This window comes from Larus michahellis, chromosome 1 (assembly GCF_964199755.1).
Source record: "Larus michahellis chromosome 1, bLarMic1.1, whole genome shotgun sequence".
Lineage (NCBI taxonomy): Eukaryota > Metazoa > Chordata > Aves > Charadriiformes > Laridae > Larus > Larus michahellis.
In genome coordinates, this window is record NC_133896.1 from 8,268,619 (window position 1) to 8,290,406 (window position 21,788).

Sequence of the window (21,788 nt, forward strand, 5' to 3'; positions counted from 1 at the left end):
TGAGCACTACGTTCAACCCTCCTTCTGATCTTGAAAGAAAAGTGGGGGGCACAGCCTCTAGTGAAGGATGTAGACACCCTAGAAAGAGCAATCTGCACCCTTCCTTTTCCCCTACTGCCACCAAGCAGACTCTCTTGGAGCAGTCCCCATCTCACCTCCAGTTCTCCTCCCCACCCACCGTCCCCTGTATGGCCCTCACTGGGGAAAGCGGTCCCAGCCTGCCGGCATCCAGGCACACGAGCTACTAGAAAACCCTGGCCAGGAGAACAGCAGCAGATAGCAAGTGGGGCCTCTGCTAGATGGAAGGACATTTCCCTTGTGTTTTAGTGTGCCGGTTCCCACATAACTCAGAGAGACAGTAATTAATTAGGGAGGGAACTGGCCTGACCCCATTGCCCTGGAGACACGCCCCTGTAAACATCACGGACAGATCGCGGAGGCCACCTCTGACTTCTAGGGCTTGTATAAACAAAAGAGGAGATATTTGGCAACACCACCGCATTCCCACATGGTGGATGTGTAGCAGAGGCTGGATGTGATGCATACAATAGCAGTCGTGCACTCAGCTGGGGTATGACTGTGCAATAGTTCTGTCAGGGAGCTGGTCTAAAGTCTTTGCAAATCCCGGCAGCCTGCAGGGGAACGTGCAAATACTTGGTGCATCTCAGCATCAAGTCTTAAAATGTGATCGGGCTATTCCCGTGTAGTGCTTAGCGCTGCTGATTTGCTTAAATTCCTGAAGAAACAGGGGTTTGCTCGGCATGGCATGGAAGGTACTCAGCCTTGAGCTAGGTTTAAGGCTTAAACAGGATATGTGACATATGGACTATGTCAAACACTGTGAAGATAAATGCTTCTTTGTTCGGTGTAATTTTCCCTCTTTTAAAACTTCACCCTTGTTACACTGCTTTGATTAATCTTAATATATTGTGGGAAAGCATATGTGTCTGTGTGAGGGAAGGCGAGAGAGTTATGTTGCCCCAAGAGAAAGCCACATGGATAGCAGAGAGGCCAACATGTCCCTAAAGAAAGGAGGGAAGTAGAAGACCCCCAAGGGATGTTAGGAGGGTTTTTTAGGCCTTGCCAGACCTGGTAAACAGCCTCTCTCTCGGGCAAATTTTGTTTTGTAGTTGAGGTCTCACAGGCATGAAATGATGGTTTTTTTCTCTGAGTGAGAAGAAAACTGTGTTTGCACAAAGCTGAAAGAGGAACTGCTAACATTGGCAAAATATAAAACCAATTTGGTTATGTTCTTTGTAGATTTATACAGATGGATTGAGAAATGTGAAAAGTTTGTCTGAGTGTCTGGATCTTTAGCCTTGGATTCTCTCCCTGTAATGCCTACGGGTTTATATTTTATTGCTTCAGCTCTCCTGCATCTGCTGAGCTGTAACAACACCCTGCCTCAGTTGTAGGAGACATCTGGAGTGGCATTTACCTCTCCAAACTTTGTTTGCCTTCATCTGAGCTTGTCATCTGGAGTCCTTTTGTCATCAGTGAAGAGAAATGGGCACTTGCAAGGTACTTCGGCTGCCTGCTTTACTGCGGGGTGAATGATACCTGAAAGTGTCTATATCTCCCCACTGATTATAAAATAAGCCTGATAACTGGCCGCTTTTGGTCTACTTCTCCAGCTATCAGAAGTTCTGCTATGTCCCTTGGTAGTTATATTTAACTACCTTGCCTTTGCTAACATCCCGGTTGGCATTCGCACTCCCAGCTCTTCATTCTCACCATCTTCTATTTGTTTGTGGGTGGGGAAGCCTAGACTGCTCCACAAAGCTCTTCTGTTCCCCAAAGGCTTTCTGAGGGTCAACAGCACGACCTGACTCTCATGGGAGTGATGTTTGGAGTTATCTGCTGTTGACGGTACTGTGCACAGGGCTGCAGCACAGCACTATGGCTTTTATTCTGCTCCAGGACTCTTCGTGGGAGCTGTGCCCAGTAACTCGGTCTGGGTTCAAAAAATGACTGAACAAATTCATGAAAGGACATCTACTGTGGGATGCTAAATTTGAAGAAACCATTTCTGGGTCAGGAAGCCCCTGAATGCAAACAACTAGTGGTTGGAAGATGACTGCGGGGATTATGGCGATGCACTCGCCATGTTCTTACATTCGTCTGTAGGCACCTGATGTTGGTTGCTGCCTGAGTCATGATGCTGGACTAGATCATTCATTGGAAAGACCTGGTATGATCGGTTTTATGTTCTCATTTTCAGAAGTGCCTAAACAAAATCTGACGAAGAGCTACCTGATTGGATCTCTTTACTGTCACAATCATGCTGAGCAAACTCAGCTTTTATTGCAGGTCAAGGGGCCTGATTCTACTCCTCCCCCTACACTGGCAAAACTCAGGATGACTCCAGAGGTGGAAGATGAGGCTTTAAATCTCCTGCAGACTGGACGCTGAGGACAAATGGGAGGATGCTGCTGTTGCCAGAGAGAAACTCATTAGGAGCGGCTTCAAAGAACTGATTTCTCTGATAAATAAACACATGGAAATACCCATTATATTGCAGAGGGCGAGGTTAGCACCCACGCTTTTGCATTATGCATGATTTGTGACTGCTCCGAGTACAAACTTGCTGCTTGCTTTTCGATTAGCGAGTCCTGGCAGCCTGGCAAAGCCACACAATTTATTGCCGCTATAGAGGTTAATGGATCACTTTACATGTTGATAATGTCTTGTTATTGCAATGGTTATTAAGAAAAATGTAACATGGACACCAGGAGTCGATAGTAACTGCGAGAATGTTTGTTTGATTGCAGCGGGGATGGAGGCTGCTGTATGCTGGATTTACTGTGCAAATGGTGGTCGAAACAAGTTCATCACAACCATCTTTCTGCACCCCTTCTTTCTCCAGATTGTCCTTGGTGCCACCTATGAGAATGACTACTGTTTACCAGTGCTGATGGCACGAGAAAATAGGAGGGTTAATGTTATAATTACTCCAAGAATGGACAAACGATAACACTTATCTATGCCAGAGTGTGCTAGGACCTGATGCAAAGGCACGCTTCATCCCAGGCGCCATAAATCTGTGTCCCAGATATTGATGATTTGGATTATTCTGCAGTTGTGGTGCAGTGTTATACTCTGGAGGGAACAAATTGTCAAGCTGAGATTCTGGAAGTCAGATTTCTACTCCTTTGTAAGCAGAAGGATGGAGGAGGGAGCTGCTCAAATGGCTCCGTGTCCCTCTGTCTCAGTTTCCCTATCTGTAAAATGATGAGAAGACCTGCCACTTGTCACAGCTGCTTTTTAAACTATTTATCTATTATTAATAAAGAGTGGGCTCACTTATATGCCCCTCTCTTGTCAGCTCAGTTTTAAGAGCTGGAATGCGCAGGCATTGGTAGCCACCACTCCAGGTCCTTACTGGGACATGGTGGCCTTGTCCACCTCATGGTGCCATGGTGCTGAGGTCTGCCAGGGAGCCCTGCCTCCTTTGGCACTTCTGGCCAAGGGAGCTGACTGTCATTTTGGACTCTTCAGTGTTAGGGATTGATTCTTTCTCCTTCAAATATCCAGCTTTCAGGCTGGCTGGATACACGAGTTTGACTCAGACTTTAATTTCTGTTCATCGCTAGCTGGCAGAAGAATGAGCCAGAATTCTTGCAGCATCCCAGGTAATTTCCTCTGACTTCCTCTGACTAAGTTATGGTATTAGAAACAGACATTTAGTTTCATATCCTTGCTATTTTGGTGTTCACTCTGCCAGGACTTGACAATGTGGGGAGGGAGAACAGCAGCTGTTTCTCAGGCTGATGGAGGCGACTGGAGCATAGCAAATCGGTTGTTTTTTAATTTCAGCCCTGATTGCTATGTCCACCCAGGGCAAAGCGACCACAGACCCTCTCCATGCCAGGAAGCCCTCACGAATGTCACTTTCGTCAGAGACTCTCCTATATATATATGCCCACACACATATTTTTAAATATATATATACATATACTCATATGTGTATGTTTATCTGCGGAGTGCGGTGAGAGGAAGGCTGAGGACCCAGCTGTGGAAATAGATGTCTGGAGGAATGTAGATGGATCTATGGAGTGTACTGTGGATATGGCAGGTTTGCTTGTGTTTGGATAGTGTCTAAGACCCTGTGAACCATTGGAGATAAATTGCCTGCCATGTCCCAGGTTGTATTTGGAATGGGCCGGGGGTACAGTGTTCATGGTTTAAAGACTTCATCTAAGTTTCTCCTTCTCTCCTGAGACATCCACTACAGTCCATCACGCCTGCCTTCAGAAATCAGCCGCCTTTTTCAGGCCAGCATATGTTTGACTACTTCAAGCTCACTTTTCCACCAGGATTATTATCCTTTTGCCTGTTTGCTTGAAAGACCATTTCTTCCAGGTCTAAAGCCACATCCATAATGCAAGGAAAAGCACCCCTCAGCAGGGCAGGCTCCAGAGCCCACCTCACTCCTGAACCCTCCCAGACGTCCCATGCCAAGCATCCCAGGCATGCTGGGCATGGTGTATCATGGAGGCTCGCTCTAGCTGTGCCTAAGGCAAGGCTTGGAAGTCAGCAAGGTTGGTCCTGAGGTGTACCTCAAAGGTCTCCTTTCACAGACTGCACAAGAATAATTTGTGTGTCCGGAGAGGAGGGTTTGGCTCAGGGATGCCTTTTGCAAGCAGTGAAATGAGGATTCAGAGCCTGTATTTCTTATCCAGACCCCCCCTTTCCCCTCAGCACACCCGAGGGACCTGCTGAGCTTGTCCTTGCACCGCCTCCTGACTTTGGCCCCTGCCTCCCTGTCTGCCTTTCTCCAGGCAGCCAAGTCCCAGCTCATCAAGCGGCTCCGTGGCAGCCCGCTGGCGATGACAGCTAATTATGAAATGTCATGTCGGAGGCTTCCCTTTTCATCTCGTCTCGTAGAGCCCGGCAAAGCTCTCCAACGCCCTTTGGAAATAGGGGAAAGGAAGCGTCAGTGCAGCAACAGCTGCTTCTCCGATAGCGGGCTGACAATGCGGCGAGTACACCACATCCTGGAAGGAAGTGGCAGCTCGTGCCATGTGGATGCAAATCTCTAGTCTCCACAGAAAAAAAAAAAAGGAAAAAAGAAAAAAAGATTTAAAAAAAGTGTTCACGTGTAGTATTAGCTTTCCAGAGGAAGTGTTAAACACATCTGCTGCCAAGGCTTGCCATCCTCCCTGTGAAATTCTGCTGAACTCACTCCAGGTGAGTTCCTGCAGGACAACTGAGCTAAAAACCTTGTCCAGGGAAAAGTTGGCCCAATCCTATAGTTATTCTTCAGTCTGTATTCCTGCAGAAGCCAAATTACATTGAGGTGGGTTAGTGTGAGCTGAGCTAGGGCTCAGTTTTCTTTAGAAGCTGGTGGTTACTTCTCATTTGCTGTCTACTGTAACCTTTCTACGCTGTGACAAAATGGACTTGCTAGCTTGGTACAAGCTGTTAAAGTGGGCTTTGTCAGGGTCCGCTGATCTGAGGATGGGTTACTGCCCCTGTAGTCCAACGAGCATTAAAACTAGGCTTCTTCAAAAGAAAAAAAAGACAAGTCAAGGCTCCATAGACCACAACTTCCCAATTTTGTAAGTAATTGTCTAGTTTGGAGCAGTGGAGGGCACCGGAGAATTGGAAGAGGTGCATTACAGTGACAGATGGCTTCACTCTTTCAGGAATAAACCTGACACAGATGAAGATGCATGGCATGGAGCAGACTTCGAGATCATTCCCGGGAGGGTCCTGTTACCTGGCAGTCCATCTGCCTGCAGCCCATTCACCCCCACCGGAATGGCCCCGCGCTCCTCGCCCAAGTACTCATCCTGCTGGTAACAGCAAAACACTTGGTAATGGATTAATGATTCCCAACGAACTTGACTGCTAGAATGATCTATAACAGCCAGAGCTTTCTGTTTTGTTCTTCCTTCATATTGAGTTTCATTTTTGCTTGTCCGTATTCAGTACTAGAAGTTATTTTTAGCATTGCTAAATGGACAGGTGGTTTAAGATCAAACATAGACACAAGGCAAGATGATGTGTGAGTGAAGTCTGAAAATTGTGCTTGATCGTGTCAGACAAAATGATTCTGCATTCGGAATATTTGGTCTAGATTATTCACAATTCTTCCTGCCATAATTCCTAGGTAGTTTTTGGAAGAGACCAGATAGCTGAAAACATAACTGCTCATCGGGAAAAACTTATTTCCTTGGTTTGCATAGAGGCTAGGTTAGATTCACAGCCATAGAATCATAGAATTGCCTAGGTTGGAAGGGACCTTTCAGATCACCTAGTCCAACCACCAACCTAACTCTGACAAAGACCATCACTAAACCATGTCTCTAAGCAGTCATTGATAGTCAAAGTGAGATGAGAATCTTGGGCGTGCTGCCCCTGAGTCTTCCAGCAGCAGGCTCTGCAGAGTGACAAGGGGGGAGAAGCAGTGACACTACTGCAGTGTGCCCCTGCACAATGCTGCACAGACACACCAGCTCTTCCAGCAGCAGCTGGGGCTCTGGCGTGGCACGACGTGGCACCGCATAGACATGTCCCTGCATCACAATTTCAGCTGTGACTGCAATGTCCCAGCTGGGGACGTTTCACTGGGTTTCTGGAATTACACATTTGAGGGACAAGTTCAAAATGCAACCTAAGAAGAGATCCATTGGTTTGACGGACTGAGGTCACCTGCACCTCTGGAGAAACTGGTCCATATTTTATTTGGTCTAATGTCACCTTCATTACAAAAAAAAAAAACCCAAACACCCCTAAAACCCATGAGGAAAGACACTTGGATGGAAGCACGGGATGGACATAAGAATAGACAAAGTCTAGACACATCTCCAAAAGAGTGCTCACAATGGGACATGAAGAACCAGAAAAGGAATGAATTGCCATGACCTCTCTCACAGGGCTGGGCGGTTCCCAGCAGGACAGGAGGCTTTTCATGCCCTTCAAACACAACCAGACACGTGTAGGATTGTTCAGCCTCAATCAACTCAGCCAACCCTGGCTTTCTAGATCTTGGCAGTCTCTGAGATACTGCTTGGAGCTACCCTGTGACAAAATGCCTCTGAGCACCCACTGCTGAACGACACCTGCCCCATGGAGGATCTCGGTGTCCCAGGTGTTAAGCACCCAGCTCGATGAACTGATGCTGAGCTACAAATAGACCAAGAGGGATCGTGGTGCCAAGTTTATTCTACAGCAACTGCAAACAGTCCAAAGAAAGCACTGGCCCCTTCCCACGCAGGCTAACTTTCACAGCGGGCTGTGGTCATGAGCTGCAGCTGTTGCATCTTTGCTCGTCGTGGGGATTTAAACCTCTGGGGATTTTCTCTGGGATGCACGGTACTCAGAGCTGGGGAAAGGAGTCAAACCCAGTGTGGCAAATAGTCATTAGATTGATTCAAATATTACAGCCCAAAGAGTATTTCAGTATTTCCTACCCTGCGTAGCAGCTTTGACAGGGCAGCCTCCAACTGTTTTCCTCTCCCTCCCAACTCAGCAGCCTGTGGGAAAGGGGACAGGGTGCTCCCCACGGGGCCAAGAGGAGATGCCAGCCCAAAGGGATTTGAATACATTTCACAGCACAGATGGACACCTTAGTAACTGGACCACAGGCTAGAAAGCTGGCAAGTGCTCCTGTTTTTCACTTTTGTGGTTGATGCCTAAGATTCCTCGTCACTAGACCCTGAAATTTGAAGCATTTCATTTAAGAGATGCCAAAATGAAAATTCTGAATGTCATTTGCCATCTTATTTCTTATAGCCTGAATTCAGAGAGTACAGATCACCTTGACATGACTTACTTTTGAGGAAGATAAATGATCTGACAGTCTCTTATCATTGGCTCCCGCCACCCCCAAAAAAACTTCCAAAACATGGCTGTCTCTGACTTTTAGGCAAAAAGCATCAAATTGTGTCAGAAGAAGCAGGTATCTGTTCTGCAATGTTTTGATATTTTTAAGAAACTTTTAACAAGAGATTATACAGACAGATTCTTATCTCAGATGTGCTGAAGCAAATCATACATTGCTTCACTGAGCTCTGATGATTTCAAGGAAGCAATTCCAGATTAACAGTGGTTTAAAGTGTTTGACATATCCAGGAGGAATAAACTTGATTTTCTTGAAAGCATGACTACTTTTACTTGTTCCCCCATCTCTTATAAAACTAACCCAAAAGCCGAAGTGGTAAAAGACTGTAATCTAAGAGCTGTCAAAATCCTAAAGCCAAAGACACTTATGTTAAGCAATACACAGTTTAAATGCTCTGTCAATGCACTTGATTTACAGAGATATTCCTCAAATTGTTTGGACCAAATCTCTCCTCCTTTTCATTTGCTTCATCAAAATTTTAGATGGTACACAAAACCAATGCAGAATATACCCTGCCCTGCAGTCACACTGTTCCAGTTTTGAATATTACCACTTGCAGTAGATGCTTTAGCTATACCACAACACATTGGTAGAGTCGGACACACAGTTTATCAGGAAATGTAAAGGAATTAAGCCAATGTGACACTTGGATACACCATTAAATTTGTACACTGCCTTCTGGATTATTAGCGTTGCACTTTAAATAGGAAATTGTAGCTTACTTACGAACACATCCATTAGTAGGTGCTCCAGCGTCACTTCAATATCCTCTAATTTAGCTGCTAAAGTCATTGTGAAGTCAAATGCTAGGTCCGGACAGAGAAGAGCCCTCGGGAGTCTCAATCCAAACCGTCTGTGGCCAAAGCTAGTTCTCAAACTGCAGCAAATGAGTTTCTCACAGATAAAGAAAATCTGAGAAATCAAAACTTAACATCTGAGTCCAGATGATGCCTGGACTCCGTGCCGGCTGTCGGTCCTGCTTGCGGGAATGAGAATTATTCCATGTGTGCAAGACGGGAGCAGAAGCTGCAATGTGCGTGCTGCTTTCCTTTCAGAGCTCCCCAGTCGCAAACATGGAGTTATATCTGGGAAACCACAACAGAGGGAGGGAGAGACACACACAGAAGGGGAGAGAGGGGAGGAATGGAATAAATTGCCTTTGACTATGACTGATATTTATAGGACTACTTGTTTTTGACTCCAGTCCATTTCTCTGTTCATTTTTGACCTTTCACAAATGGCTCAGCACACTGGAGCGTATTGTGAAGCGGGGGCAGCAGGTCCCACAGAAGTTGGCTGTGACCAGTGCTGGGCCAATTCACACAAGCACACCATCAATAGCTCTTTGTCGGAGCATATCAGGCTCTGCGCTGTAGCTAGTGACAGAGGAGAGCACAGACGTGTAAAAAACAAGGAAACAAAAGTTGTTTGGATGCTAATTTCTTCCTAAGAGTATTAATAGATTCCCTTACCCACTCCCCAAGGCATGGGACTACACTGAGTGCCATGGTGGCTGCTGAGGTTGTGTGCGAAGGGGAATAACCTCAAATAGTCCTGCAGGGTTCAACTCTGCAAACGCCCTGGCATCCCCTCTGAAATGTCCTCCCACCTCTCAACCCCTTCAGCTCTGCAGCATCCCCGTCTGGGATGTTAATAACTTCTCAAGGCTAGACCCTTCCTTTTACTGTATTTATGGAAAGTTTAAAGCATGATCCCAAGTACTTGATGGTCCTCTGCACATCTGCTCCTACTTAAGTCAATGGAGAAAAGGTGACATTTCTGCTTGCTTAGCACTTTTTGTCTGTAGTTCTCACAGCCCTGCACGTAGTGGTAAGGTACTGGTGGACCTGATCCAACTGAATCTAAACCCAGTGGGGTTCCTTCAAGGATTTTGGTTAACGCTGGCTGGGAACCAAATAGAAAGGAAACTGAGGCACAAAAAGGAAAAATACTGAAAGTCTTGGTATGGCCAGGAGCGGTGCCAAAGTCTTCTGCATCTTAGACAGTGCCAAGTTCACCAAACTGCCTTCCATGATGTCTACATTACTTGGCCAAACTCATTTTTATTCATTTAATATGTACCCACATGGTTTGAAATCTCAGAGTGAAATCTTGCATATGATGTATTCCAGACACTGGGAAAAAAACCCACAAGGCTGCCCTAAAGGATTCAGAAACTGAAGACCAGTATTATTTATAAAGGTGTGAGATGGATAGAGTTGATGGAGCTTGGAGGGATCCCTAGTCATAAATTCCAACTAAATGTCCTTAGAGTTATAGCTGAAATCACATTTTCAGACATCTAGCATCAGCATCCGAACAGGAGCTGCCTCTCATGGCCGAGTTTTACTAGACAACAACATGATAGACCATTTGGGACATGATATGATGGATAGTTTCAATAGCAAAGAAAGGCACGTAATTCATTTTCTGGATGGACCAATTCTCATTCACACAAGGCCCTGCATCAGATAATAGGTTAGCTGCTCCAGAAATAAACCGGGCACGGGAAGCTTGTCTGCTGCAGAGAAAGCCTGTTCATCATCCACATGCTGCCCTTTCATTAAAGCTTTGACAAAGTGTCTGTCTTCACCAGTCTGAGTGCAGGGATGTTTTAATGAGCATGAATCAAACCACAAAGAAATGTATTTGGAGGGTATTACATTGGAGGTGGTTGAAACTCAGGGAATCATCATGCAACATGCTGATGAGTGAGCCAGCATGCTCATTGCTGCAAGGTTTCACTGCAGACAGGGCTTCACGTGCTCTGCTCTCTAGAAAGTATTTGCAGAAGAGGACCTGACTGGTGGTAAGCCTTCATCTCATCTGGCATGCGTGGAAATTCAGAGATCCGCGGGAAGCCACAGTTTCTACAAGAGCAGGCTGGGTACAAGGACACATGACTGTCTTTTTGCAGGTCCCTGTCTCTGGTCCACAGCAAGCAGTGCTCAGGCTGTGTCAGTAGGAACCCACAGAGGTCCACCAGGACTGAAGCTGTGGCTGCCCCATCCCTGGAGGTGTTCAAGGCCAGGCTGGATGGGGCTTTGAGCAGCCTGGTCTAGTGGGAGGTGTCCCTGCCCATGGCAGGGGGGTTGGAACTACATGAGCTTTAAGGTCCCTTCCAACCCAAACCATTCTATGATTTTATGAATCATGCATTTGTCTTCCTCTAACTGATACTACTGTCCAACCAGTCTGACCACAACAAGAACTTTACTGGAACTGAACATGTGATCACTTCTCCCCTCTCCACCCTATTTATTGCACAAAGGCTATGTGTTAAGTACTGAAATATGAAATTAAAGATCCTTTTCTGTAGGATGCCTCTGTGCAATAGTAACCTCACCACTTCTGCCCCCTGACTGTCCCTGTAGCTGCATTGTATTGGCCACAGAGATAAACAACAGGAGACATCTTCCAGGGTCAGAATGCAATGTTCATGTGACAGACTCTTTGACACGAACACAGGCTCATTTTTGTCTTCACAAAGATGGATTTCAAGATTATTTCAAAACTGATGGAGAAAATAGTGTCAGGCACAAGAAAATGGCTTAAGGGACCACATAATGGTTTCCCTGATTCCCGCTCACTGGAACCTGGCACTAAAACATCACGTGCTCAACTGGCGATGGCAAGAAGGATGAATGGGTTCATGCGGTCTCACCCAGGCTAAGCTTTACATGGCCTGGGTTTCCATTATCACAGCAATAAACAGCAGAGATATGAGATATACCAGCTCTTAACTGTCTTTATAAATGGTCAGAAGTCTGGGGAAAACGCTGTTGATGTAAAAAGTTGCTTTGTTGAAGTAAGTCTTGAGGAATTTTCCAAAATCCTAGACTGTGGGGTATTTAGTACCCAAGGGTATCTCGTACCCAAGGGTATCTCTCTTTCTGTTTTTCCTTCAAATTGCACTAAAATTTCAGATTCAAAGCAACACATGATAGGAAAAGTTCTAAAATATAGAAAATGTGTGGAAGATGAGAAAAAAAAATTGTCTCCTTGTTCTAGTGACAACTGAAGCAGTTGGTGTGGCTGGGGTAAAAAAATACTGATGGTAAAAAAAAAGGTCACCGGAGCACAGAAAGTGCTCAACCCCTTGCAAAAAGCGGATAGGAGAAATCAGGGTCACAAAATCAGATCTAACCAGAACTTCTTCAAACACATGAAAGCTTAGGGACCTCTGAATCTATCCCATTGGCCCTCTTCTAACTGTCACTTTAACGTTGCTTACCCCAGATGACCTCTCATGGAAATAGCCTCTCAAATACAATAAACAAGAAGGAGAATTTCACTGGGTTCCCCAGGGATTGTTCCCAAAGCCTCTGTGTGTGTGTGTGTATGCATTAGAGGTTCACCCAAAAGTGAGATTGTATGTGATAATAAGAAGCTCTAACTTGGTTGATTAATGCAGTTAAGTCCAAACACTTTCTTTATTAAATCATTATTTCCATCTTTTCTAATTCCTGAGAATTTATTATTTTGGCCTTTGTTAGCATGAGACCTCTTCTATTTAAAGCAGAGCATCCATCTGACAGCACACCAGGGGATTTGTGCAGAACAGGATGTTCTTCTACACCCACATTTTCCCCTCACTTCCTTCCTAGTTTTCTTCTACCATTTGGGAATAAGATATCAGAAGAGAGATGGAAAGTGGAGACAGTTGGAACGTTTTTGCCAAAATGAGATTTCAGCAAAATATGCTGTTTTTTAAAAGCTGAAATGTTATGTGGGGACACACTGGGTCCCAGAAGTGTTTTCTTAGGGGAGTTTCTGGGGTAAGAGTGGTTGGTGATAATAGGAAAAAGTCACCCTGCAAAGACTGGCTTACAAAGACAGGGGTGTAATAACAGAGCTCAAAGTTTAGTGAGTAAAGCCAAAAGCTGACAAGAAAGGGTTAAAGAGCAGATCTGAGCCTAATTAGTCCCAGGACGCTATGTTTGGGCCAGCCCAGCTTACAAAAACGGGAGCTGAGGAATCTGGGGAGAAGAACAGGCAGATTATTCTTGTATGAGGCAAAAAACATGACTGGGTCATGAAGCCCACCAGAAAAGGCAGCCTGGGTCACCTCCACTGGTTTAGCCAAGAGGTCAAGTCCTCAGTAATTGTGGATTATGAGCACGTATGACAAATATGGCTGAAAACCCGATCGGGGCAGTGCTGTTGCCAGTCCACAAGCATGGGATGGGATGGCAACTCAGCTGCGGCAAGACAGACCGTGTGTCTACCTAACTAGTGGAGAACTGTTATGAAGTTCTCTGCTTCAAATGGCCAAAGTGAGGATTTGAAGATGAGTCTTTTTGGTCTCCTACACAGGTTTTTCTATGCTCTCTCCTCTTCAGAGCAAATAATAGGTCTGCTGCAACAAAGCGTGGAGCTGTTCCCTTTGGGGAAGGTGAAGAGGGAGGTCTCGTCCTCTTGGTAAACTTGGATGACAGGGAAGCATGAGCTTCCAAATCCCTCCTTCCTCCTCCAGCTTTCCTTCCCACTCATCAACCTGACACCTCCAGGTTGGATTGCAGTAATTCACTGAATCTGGAGCTAAGTGTGAACTGTGCAGGCTCCAGCTGGCCCAGGGTGCAGCCATCTGCCTTCACCTTGGTTCAGGACATTGTAAGTCAACCCCATCCTGCAGTAGCTTTCAATGTCAGCTGAAGGCCTTGGAGACAATTTTCTAATGAATCAATTAACCTAATGCTGCATGAAAAGCTGAAGATAAGCCTATGGCCCAACCTCAAAGCTGTGCTCCAGGATGAAGGGACCTAACTATGACGCAGTATCTCCAGAGGAGTCCTGGAAAACTTGTCTGTGTAATCAAGGCAACGAGGAGGTGACCTTTTGGTTTTCTTCAGGGATCTGGCGGAGGACACCTACTGCTCTACACATTCATAGACAGCCTGAGAAAGGGGGTGAGCAGTGAGGGAGCACAGTTTGCAGGTGACACCATGGTATTCAGGGTAGTGAGAACAAGGGCCTGCAGAAAGATATGATGAGACTAAGTGAATGAGCAATAAAACAGCAAATTAAATTTAATGAAGCCAAATGTGAAGTAACGTTCATAGCAGGAAAAATGTTCTGAACTTCACGTATAAAATTATGGGCACTGGGCTCACTCAGGAGTATGATATTTGGATTATAATAGTTTTATGAAAAGTCAGTTCATTGCTCAGTAGTGGTGGAATAAGCAAATAAAATATTAACAATTACCAAGGGGCAAGCAAAAGAGAATATTAATATGCCACTGAATCAAACCAGGGTTCACTTATATCTTTAATACTACCTTGTGATCCCTTTGTCTCCAGAAAAGATACAGAGATGATGGACAGGATTCAAGGAAAGGCAATAAAGATGATTAAATGTAAAAAAAATGGCTCCTATAAAGAAATGACTAAGAAAGCAAAGTGGACTCTCTGGTCTGGAAAAAAAATAAAAGGTGCCTGAAGGAGAAATTAAGGAGATCTACAGAATGATGGTGAGTGATTTGGAGAGGGTGAAAAGGGATTGCTGTTTGTTGTTTTGCGCAATACAAGAATGAGGGTGCATCAAATGACGCCGGTAGGAGCCACGCTCAGAAGAAATTAAAGTGATTCAAATACAGCTGTTAGTTGATCTGTGGCACTCCTTGCCAAAGCATGCTAAGGATGCAAGGTTTTACCTGGGTTCAGGAAAAGACTGGACAAATTAAAGGATGATAAATCCATAGAGGGACACCGGACTCCTAGAGGCCATATCCAACACAGGAGGTCCGTGAGTTTAAAACACGTGCAAGGTGGGAGAATATCCAGGGAAAGTATCACGTATGTTTTCTACTCTCCTCTCTGCATCACTCATAGCCACTGCTGAAGGTGGGACACTGAATGGACCTTTGCTCTGACTCGGTTCCATACGAGAAGAATTCATTTATCATGAATTTTCCTAAATACCTAAGCCAATTCCAGACTCTGCAAAACCCAGTTTTCCATGAAGTGCTTTGACATCCGAAAGACAGAAAAGTCAGAAACTCCATGAAGTCACCAGACCTTTAGATATTACTGCTAGGCCTGCATGGAAGGTATGAGCATGCTGAAGCCATGTAAGTGGTGTCGCACTGTTTGCTGATCAATGGCCTAAGCAACCTATAGCTCCGATCTACTGAACATGAGCTACCTGTGTCTCTCACAGCAGGTATGCTTTTTGATTTTTTAAATATTTATATTTATTTTTTTTAATAAAAGGGATTTATGTATGCTTATTTCCCTTTATTTACAAGTCTTGCCTTTGTCCCAAAGTGATGACACTCCATGGAGGGGCAGCTACATTGCTGCTGGCAAAGCTGACATGCGAGACCATCCATGGAGAAATGGACCGAGCATGGATGGTGTCAACCTCAGTTACAAATGTGCCTTTCCTCTGGGAGCAGTTCCCCATCCTAAACTGCGTGGGCCAAGCCTGCAGGTACATAGTGCACTGCCAGCCAAGGCTACAACGCGCCTGAGGGTTGCTCAACGGGCCGGCTGAGATCCCACGTGTCTGTCCATCCCCTGTCTGGCAATAAGATGGAGAAGTCATTGCTTGCAGCTGACGGACTTGCCAGGCTGGGGCTGGCCCATGCCGCCAGATGAAGAATGAGCGTGGGAGTCCCATTCTTGACCTCTTGCCTGCAGTGGGATTGACATAGCTCCATAACGGAGAAAAAATGCCGCTTCCACACGACAACAAGATAAACGTTTTTACAAGAAAGTCCCCGGATGGGAAGCGTCAGCAGCCCCGAGGTATTACGAAGAGGGAAAGCGATGACCAGCATCGCGCTACCCTGGCAGGTTTAGCATCAAGGCTCACCCCAGCCTTTTTACAGCCTTTAGCAGGGACATTTCTGTTTGTTTTATGAAGAGAACTTAGCGACAGCAAAATGGAGTTCTGAACCATCCTGCCCCTGAAGAGTCCCAGGCGTCTTAGAGCACTTGGCTTTCAAGTTTAAAAATCGTGGCTATAATTTCTGATTTATTGTCACTATATACAACCAGCATCTCATCTCCTTCCTGGACATACCTGCCGCTGTCTGACTTCTTTCACTGTCCCCATTGCATTACTCTCTCATTATGGGTGGTCCCTCTTTCCCTGGTGGCCTCACATCACTCTCTATAGCTAAGACATTGTTTTATTTTCATGATTTAACTGAGTGCCTTGAAAACCATCCTTTGGCTAGAAGGCATCTGTCTCCTTCTCCCATGCGCTCTCATTTAAAGGCCACTATGGGAAAGGGAGGGGAAACCTCAAGTTTTCTCTCTTCTAGTCTTCCCCCAGGGCCAAACAAGCCACCCAAGGATGGAAGAGTCATTTTATCTTTGGCACAGGCGAGCTGAGTGGGTGATGCTCAGATGGGTCTTGGCTGTTTCAGCTGGAGAAAGAGGGCTGTGATCATGGAGAACACAGACAACATGGAGGAATCAAGAGTCCCCCAGCCTGACTAGTCGATGTGTACCCAAATCTGCCTCCCATGGCAGCAATCTCTGCAACACAATTCACCTACCCAAATCACAGCAACAGAAATGCGCTTTTCTAAAAATTATTGAGAAACCCTCCCTTTTCCTAGTCCTATTTGACACAATTCAATGTCGCACCGGCTTTTCCTCTCACTTTCCTAAAGCACAATCCGCTTGCCTTTGGGGTCTCCCGTGTCTCAAGGTGACCTGCTGGGCAGGGCTTCTGCAGCAATACCATTTCCCGGGGAGATCATTTTGCCATGCACCCCCTCGGAGATGTCCAGTTGCCACTGAGCCACACGAGCCTATTATTTGGCTTGCTGGGAGGGATCCCTCTTCAGCTTCCCTCCTTGATGTAGCAAATCAGCTGCATTATTAAAATGATTAAAAATAGACTGAGCTTGCCCGAGACTGCATCTATAATGGATCAATTGCTTTTTATACATTTTTGTCTCCCTACAGTGCTGCTTTGTCATGTCACTTTCACTCGTTTGGGTGAGATCTTGAAATAATAGGCACATTCAGGAGATATAAATATAGCTGTTTATTGCCTTAAAATGGGTCTGCAGACAAATCACAGTCCCAGCTTCAGGTATTTGGAAGTTAAATCTTCCTCCTCCGTCCTTTCCCTTTTGGACCTGGATCAAAACCTGGACTTTGCAGCTTGGGGGATGCTTTATCTTAAGCTATAGGCACTAGTTCTGCTGCATAAAATTCATACCCTCATAGGCCGTTGATTTAAGCAGCTCTTGGTGCTAGCCTGGATTTGATTCCAGTAAGAAATAGCGCGGAGCTAAGATTGAAAGGCTGCAGCAGAGCGAAATAAAAATAAATGCACAGCATTGTGTAGCTTAACAGGGTGCTAATTTCTTGGGAGCGCATAAATAGGAGGCACAGAGCACATCTGTTTGCTGGCGTTGGGTCGGGAAAGAGCAGGGGAAATTTGGAGCTCTGTCACAGGGACAGGCTGAACTTTGTTCCTATGTCTCGCAGCACTGCACAAAGTCTCCTCTGTAGAATAGCCAGTTAATTAAAAATGATATTTATGGTCCCCTGGTGATGTGTGCCTGTGACTCTGCTATTAGTATTTCTACAAAGTCTGGCACTGCAAGAGGGTTGAGGCCCCAGCGATGCAAACAGCGGTCCTCGTCATCGTGCTCCCCACATGGCTGGAGTCCACACAAGAGGGGCTTTGGGCAGCAGAGCCCCTCTCTATCACACCGTGTTTGCTGAAGGGTTTTGTTGCCCGGGTCTCCCACAGCGAACTTAGGACACCCCTTCCGCCTTGCTCTGAGATTCCAGGTATTTTGCCCCTGACGCAGCGGGTACGATGCTCGGTTTGTGTTACCACTTACGGTGAGATACATGGAGGCACAGAGGAATCCAATGCACCTAAAAGCACTGAAATAATGACCCGTGCTCGACCCAGCAGACTTCACGTCCCCTTTCCTCCTTCCTCTATCTCACATCCAACCCAGCTCACAGAAAGTATCCGCAGGCAATGACAGGGTATTTCCCTGGCATGTCCTGTAAGGCTGGGCATTTGTAAGTATTTGCAATGTTTCCTGCTGTGTGACGCAGGGGCTTTTGGATAGCACAGCTTGATGACTCAAGAAACAGCAACGTCTTGAAACTTTAAAATATGCGCATGATGGAATGCTGTAGAGGTGACAGGGGATGGAGGGGAGCAGGGAGTTTTGCAGTGATTTTAACCCCCCTCTTTAGGCGGCTGGTCTGTACACAGTCTGTGAGAGGGAGAGGTTTCACCACAGGCAGATCGGGGCAGAAACCTGCGCCTCTCCTGACCATGGATGGTGATTAGGGAGGATGTTTTTCCAGCCTGCTCCCAACTGACCACTCTCAGCATCCCCTGTGGGCTCACACTTGCTCTTTTAGCCTGAATTTGAAGAGACTTAATGTAATGAAGCAACCTCTCATTTAACCTGTCCAGAGGATGTCCCAGAGGTCTCCATCTCTCAGGGATGAGGTCCCCACCTCCCCGTCCCACCCTATCCCTCTCCCTCTTACATCTTAAAAAAAAAAAAGATTTCAGTTTTGGGAAACTCCCAGAGAAGTCCATAATTAATATTTCTCCCATGGCCGTGGCCCCGTCCCAGCCTTCACCATCTCCCGGCATGCACCTCCGCCCCGGTGCCAGCAGCTCACCTTTGGCAGGGGCGCACAGACCCTGAGCTCAGCCGGCACCCGCGAGGCTCCACACAGCCGTGGCAGTTTGCGTCTCATCCTCGCGTATTTTTTCATATCCTTATTTTGCGTAAAGATAAAGCTCCTCTTACGGTATGTATCCCGTTGCTGACGGCATCTATTAACAGCTGTCAATTTGCCCTAATAGCTGGACACTTCAAGTACGCTGCAGTGAGTTGTTATAAGCTTGGTAAGAGCAAGTTTCAGTTGTTGGATGTTTAGCTGATATTATATGCATAAAGGCTCTATCCTGATACCACTGAAAATAATAAAAATCTCTTTAACATTTTATTACCAAGCCCTTCCCTCTCTCCCGTTTTACACATTGCGAGTCAGTTAAAAAAGGACAGCACCTGCTCATGGAAAAAAAGATGATGAAAGCTAGAGAAACTCTTTGACACACTCCTTTTGGCTTTATGTATTTCACTTTGAATTAGGATGCCAAACCAGGAGAATGACACTGCAGACTTCTGAGGCATTAAAAAAACATGAATCAGACCTCAGCACGATTTTATTTGCTAAAAAACCAAAATCCTCCGACTATGGAACTGAAAAAAGAAAATACTGTTTGGGCTCTTTCTCATTGCCTCCTAGTTCTGTTATACTTCTCTGTACTTTTATGCTCTTTTCCAGGATGATGAAGGGTAAAAAATCTTCCATTTTCTGGCTTAGTCTGGCATTGCTACCAGGCTGGTGAGGGGTTTGGAGACCAGGTCATATGAGGAGAGGCTGAGGGAGCTGGGCATGTTTAGCTTGGAGAAGAGGAGGCTGAGGGGAGACCTCATTGCCCTCTACAACTACCTGAAAGGAGGTTGGAGAGAGGTGGGTGTTGGCGTCTTCTCCCAAGTAAATAATGACAGGACCAGAGGAAACGGTCTGAAGTTGTGGCAGGGGAGGTTTAGATTAGATATCAGGAAGAATGACTTTACTGCAAGAGTGGTCAGGCACTGGAACAGCCTGCCCAGGGAGGTAGTTGAGTCACCATCCCTAGAAGTGTTTAAGAAACGTGTAGATTTGGCACTTCAGGCCATGCTCTAGTGGCAGAGATTGTAGGTTGTTTGGTTGGACTCGATGATCTTAAGGGTCCTTTCCAACCATGAAGATTCTATGATTCTATGATTGCCAGATAATCACTTGGTCGGAGGATTTAAGGGTTTAGGAAGGGTTCAGGGAGTGTGAGACTCCCAGAGGGATGTCATTTTCCATGACCTGACATCTGGTCCCCCCCCAGATTCATTTCACCTTCACTGAGCTCCCTACAGGGGAGTATCTTGGCTAACACCTGGCTGTTCATGCTCCAAGAAGACCAACAAGCACTTCCAGAAAAAAGCCATTCATGCCGTGGGGCTTCAGCCTTTTCCTCCACTGACTCCTGGAGGGAGCCTTGGCAGCTCAGTGGGATGAACTCCCTTCCCAAAGCCTGGCAAGGGCCAGCAGCAAGAGGGAGATGGGAAGAAGATGGTTGGCTCAGCCACTTCACACTGCTGCTGCTGCAGGTAGTCCTAGGAATGATGTTTAGTTTAGGAAGAGCCAGAGGACATCTTCTTCCCGTGCCCCCGTTATCACAAAACCCACCAACGCTCTGTTGCAAATAAGGCCTGAAGCTGTGGCAGGAGGCACAAAAGCGTTGCCATTGTTCCTACACAACCATAAGATGCATTATCTGAATTTCCTGGAAGGTTCCAAGTTCCTCTCCCTATTCCAGTACGACCCCCAGTGTGGGCTGACCCCCAGGGCCAAATGACCGACCAAAGAGAAATACTTTTCTCTCTCCCTGTCCCAGAAATTGAAGCCGGGCTTAACATGACATAAAAATAGCTTGAACAGGCAGTGGTCTCCTCTGCCATGATGCTTCGCTGAAATGATCAGCAGCGATTCCTCCCCATGCCACAGCGATGGAAGAGAGATGACAAATCTGTCACTGACTACACTCCATTACATCCTCGCAAGATTTCCCGTGCTGCCTGAAGAGATGTTCTTGCTTTGGGTTTTAAAGAATATCACGTAAAACAGACAGCCAACATCTCTGGCAGCAGCAGTCTGATGCTTTGGGGCTTGATCCTTTCCCAGCTCTGCCCTGTGGATGTACAAAGGTGTAAAGGACACAGAAAACACTACTTTTCTGTATCATAAGGGCATCTATCAGGAAAATACCTGTTAAAAGCACACGGTGTCTGCTCCCTGCACTCCTTAGTAGCAATCCTACCACAAAAACAGGATCTACATACGGTGGTGGGACCCAAACCCTGTGGATCAGTGGGTGCCTGCTGGGTGAGTCGAGCAGGGATGAATCCAGAGATGCCAGTGCATCTGGGGATGCACAGGGACAATCACAGGGAAAATCACAGGGACTGCAATAGCTGTGTTCGTGGATGGACTTGCAAAGGTAACACCAGCATTCCCACCTTTGAAGAGCATCTGTGAAGCAGGACTGTCTGAAAGTGCTCCACAGCCAGTGCTGGAAAGCAAAACCATTGCAGAGCCTGCATTGCTTATGCTATGGGACCTCACAATCCTTATTAAATTTGCTTTCTGTGAATGGAAAACACAAAAAGGCCCCGGCTGCCACTTCTTCCTCCTGGCTCCCTATTTCAAACAGCCTTTTGGAGTTTAGCGGGTTGGATGGCACACATTTCTCAGCAGCTTTCTGCCCGTCCTTCCCTGTTTCGCAGGTGAAGCAGCACTCAGACGTCCACTCCTGCCGAGGCTTTCTGCCCCAGATCCCAGATCCCAGATCCTTGTGCCCTCAGCCCGGCTGCTCACTTCACCTCCCTCTCTCTCGAAGTCAGCCAGCTGCCCGAGAGGAGCCCGTACTCTCCTCCGTGAGTTCAACAGGGGACAAATGGAAAGCGCTTGCAGGGACTCTGGAAATAAAGCTAATGGTCGCTCTGGGGAGTGACAGGTTTTGCTCTCGCGGGTTGCTCTGACAGATCCATCAGGAGGCACTTAGCTATAAAAACCCAAGACCTCTGCAAGGGAATCCCTCTCCTGCTTCTGTATTTGTGTCACTCTGAACTGCCTAGTTAATGTAAGAGCTAAAAAAAGGGAAGGTAATGGGCCTCTTTGGAGGGTTTTTAGGCACTTAGTGGAAAGCAGGAAGCCAAAGCCTGTATAATTACATTGCTAATCTCCCACCACATCTGACAGGCTACGTACTTTTGTTAAAAACAGGTTTAAGCCCCACAGCAATTTTTGTTTCAACTGTAGGTGCAAGCCAGGATCCTTAATTCCCTCAGCCATGAAACACTTCAACAGTGGCTTGCCCTTCGTCA

At 46.3% G+C, this 21,788-nt stretch overlaps 1 protein-coding gene across 4 annotated transcripts in view; it reads right to left on the bottom strand.

Annotated features, from left to right (window-relative positions):
• Window positions 1–21,788, bottom strand: part of FRMD4A (FERM domain containing 4A) — a 391,047-nt gene that overhangs the window by 220,118 nt on the left and 149,141 nt on the right. The window contains exon 1 of one of the 4 annotated variants that reach the window (XM_074573321.1): window positions 8,576–8,752. The exons of the other annotated variants lie outside the window; for them this stretch is intronic. Coding sequence (XP_074429422.1) covers window positions 8,576–8,641 — 66 coding nt within the window. The 5' untranslated portion in view covers window positions 8,642–8,752. Of the gene's footprint in view, window positions 1–8,575; window positions 8,753–21,788 lie in introns of those variants that run through there. 4 annotated transcript variants of the gene reach the window in all.